We start from the raw sequence: 3,563 nt of genomic DNA, 5'->3' as shown, positions 1-3,563 counted from the left end.
AAAACTAGTGAGATGTCTCACTCTGGAGATAAAACTAGTGAGATGTCTCACTCTGGAGATAAAACTAGTGAGATGTCTTACTCTGGAGATATGGGCCCTTTAAGTTTTTACACGATATAGTCCGTCAGTTGTCTTTAGGTGGAGAACTCGGTATTAATGAACTTACTTTCACCGTCTCCGTCGGTGTCGAACTCGTCGATCATGCTGCGCAGCTCCTCGTCGCTGACGTTCTCCCCGAGTTCTCGGGCGACTCGCCTCAGGTTCCTCAGGCTGATCTTCCCCGACTCGTCATCATCAAACAGCTTGAAGGCCTTCATGATCTCCTCCTTCGGGTCTCGCTCCAGGATGCGATCCGTTACTGCGGAGAGACAACAACATATTTAGGATTTACTAAATGCAAGGGTATCTGCAGGTTTCAACAAGTCTAAAATGATTTAAGAACTAGAACACTATATTTTTGTTTACTTTAAATAGCTTTCTAATCTGTGGGAAACATCGACTTTATTGATCCACTCGGGTTACGTTGCTCACAATCAAATTCAAGGTACAAATAAGACATAAAATAGTATAAAATAAATAAAAAAGCTAGTCAATAAGTGTATAAAGTAACATAGAGCAAGAAAGAAAAAGTTAAGTAGAAGTAAAGTAAGTATTAGGTTAACATTATGTTGTTAAAATCAGGGCTGTAGTCCTCGAGGCCGGTCTTGGACTCCAGTGTGGACTCAAGACTGTTTTTCTATGCTCTGGGACTTGTCTTGGACTCGCTAGTATTTGGACTCGGACTTGTCTCGGTCTCGGCCGCTGGTCTTGTCAGATATGGCTTCTGGTCTGGACCGAGTCCAGGTGTCTTTATTATGTTGATAATAATATTGGAGAGAAAGTGAAACCCAAAATGATGGTCTTGATACTGTCATGCATAAGACCTTTATTCTGTCCTGGACTCGGTCTTCACTCAGACTGCAACCTTTTTGGACTCGGTCTTGTCTTGGACTCGACTAGTCCTGGACTCAACTTGACTAGGACTCAAACCTCTTTGGACTCGGTCTTGTCTTGGACTCAACTAGTCCTGGTCTTGGACTCGACTAAGGTGGTCTTGACTACAGCCCTCTCTAAAATAAAGGATAAAGTATTCTACTTTAATCTACTTCTACACAGAACTTTCCACTGAGGACAAACTTACCGACTTCATTGAAATCATCAAAGGTTATTTTTCCGTTTCCCTCTCGGTCGTAGTCTTTAAGAATCTTCAAAACATCCACTTTCTTCACCTCGAAGCCGAGCGCACGCATCGCCACCTGTTGGGAGTTTTAGATTTGGATGTACGGGATATTAGTTTATTATTTACACATGTACAAATACTACATATGATAATACACATAATCAATAAAAGTTGTGATGGAGATGCAAAAATCCCTCAGAGCGGCTCAATCAGAGAGTTCTCCAATGCGTCATCCACTTTATATAATAATAAACTAAAATACTTGAAAGAAAGAAAGAAAAGAATAACAAACAAAAAAATTACACGCAATTTAAAATCAACAGAAAAAAATACATAAGGTAAAAATAATACTAGGAGTTACTTGAGTGGTTAACAAAGACATCCCAAACCTTTAACCCTTGAGTCGTCCTCCCGGGTTAAATAACACGGTCACGTAAGGCTTGTTTTATGGTTGACTAGGATGGTTACTACTCCACACACAGCTTTCATCGTAGCCTACGTAAGTGACCTGATGATGATACTTGTGTGCCGGTGTGTGCGTCGAGCCGGCATATGTGTGTATGTGTGTGTGTGTGTGTGTGTGAGGGGGGGGGGGGGGGGGGTCGGTGATAGAGCGAGGGAGAAGTGAGAGAGTGACAGCAATTAGCTTTTACTGACTCTAGAGTCATAGTGAGAGAAACAAAGCGTCTTATGAAGGTCAATATGGTGCAAAAGGTGAGAGCTTGTAGAACAAAAACATCTCAACTTGTACGTTAAAATTTGCACTTGTAAAAATAAAAATGTTAACTTGCAAAAAACAGTCGCATTGCATATTCGCATACATGTGATCTGAATTCGAAGACACACAAAGGAAGAACTTGTAAATTAAAATTTGCACTTGTAGAAAATATTGACAAATGTGTAGATTGATATTTGCATGAACACATGACAGCTGCACGCGTGTAGTGCAACATTTACTCGTGTACGTTTTTTTCCTCGACGTGCACCTTTTTTTCGAGGGGTGCACGTCTGGCTGCGGAGTCGGGTCTGGCGGGACGCAGGGGGGTCTGCAGGGGGGGTACCCCGTCGATTCTTTGATAAACACTTGGATAATAATTGATGGTCTTTTTTGACGAATGTTCTTATTGTTGTTGTGATTATTATTACTGTTATTCTGTTGTTTTTTGTATTTATTTTGTTCTTGCTAAAACTGATGCTGGGATTTTAGATTTCCTCGCGGGAGTCATCCCAAAAGGATTAATAAAGACAAGTCAAGTCTTCTACACACAACCATAAAACGGTCTTCAGAGCTGTAACCGGGTCTGGTGTTTCCAGCTTATAAGCCAACGGAGAGTTGCTAGGCGACCCTGGATGCAAATCCCATTTGCTGCTGCTAGGCTGCGGTCTAGAGGTCTAGGCTGGTTTCACGGGGCTTTGTTAACCTAAAATAAAACTCTGCTCCATGGCTGCCAAACAAAAACATCCCTAAAGTACAGCAACCGCTAAGGAAACCAAAACCTTCATGTAGTAAATCTGGAACTGATGATCGGATTCAAGAACAAATGTTATAACATTTCCAATGATTTGTAGATTTTGAATAAATTCCAAGTGGAACAGGTTCTCGATGCCGGATCCTATTTGTGACTCACCTTCAGCTCGTGGTAGTCGATCTCTTTATCTTTGTCGGTGTCAAACAACTCGAACGCTTCTTTGATTTCGTGCTTCTGGTCCTCGGTGAGCTCTCGCCTCTTCTTGCGCTTGGTTTTGTCGGCTGTGAGTTCAGTTCTGGGAAGACGGACGTCCGAGTTAGACCAAATCAAAGGAAGGAAGTTTATTGGAGGATTTTGAGGGATGAACCATCTCGTTTTAATGGAGGTCTAACAGAAAACACACGCACACACACACAGAGACACACACACACACAGAGACACAGAGACACACAGACACACGCAGTAACACACACACACACACACACACACACACACAAACACACAGAGACACAGAGACACACACACACAGAGACACACACAGTGACACACACACACACACACACACACACACACACACACAGTGATACAGAGACACAAACACACACACAGAGACACACACACACACACACACAAAAGTCTTGTACAGAGGAAAAGTGAATATCTCAAACAAATAAGACATTTAATAAAGTAATAATACTCGTAAAATAAAGAGCTGATATTAAAACAAATATATTGACAAAATTGAAATTGAAATTCTGTGATCCAATCAGGAACTTTTACATATATTACCACAGCACACCTTGGCTGCTATTAATTTACACACACACACACACACACACACACACACACACACAGCTACTTTCTTACATACATAC

At 41.5% G+C, this 3,563-nt stretch overlaps 1 protein-coding gene across 1 annotated transcript in view; it reads right to left on the bottom strand.

Annotated features, from left to right (window-relative positions):
* Positions 1-3,563, bottom strand: part of cetn3 (centrin 3) — a 4,999-nt gene that overhangs the window by 759 nt on the left and 677 nt on the right. The window contains exons 2-4 of the mRNA XM_034895807.1: positions 2,848-2,983; positions 1,181-1,295; positions 167-358 (exon numbers count right to left, since the gene is read on the bottom strand). Coding sequence (XP_034751698.1) covers positions 167-358; positions 1,181-1,295; positions 2,848-2,983 — 443 coding nt within the window. The remainder of the gene's footprint in view (positions 1-166; positions 359-1,180; positions 1,296-2,847; positions 2,984-3,563) is intronic.

The sequence above is a fragment of the Etheostoma cragini genome, chromosome 16, assembly GCF_013103735.1.
Source record: "Etheostoma cragini isolate CJK2018 chromosome 16, CSU_Ecrag_1.0, whole genome shotgun sequence".
Lineage (NCBI taxonomy): Eukaryota > Metazoa > Chordata > Actinopteri > Perciformes > Percidae > Etheostoma > Etheostoma cragini.
The sequence above is the reverse complement of the archived record's forward strand: the minus strand, read 5'-3'. Positions and strand labels throughout refer to the sequence as shown.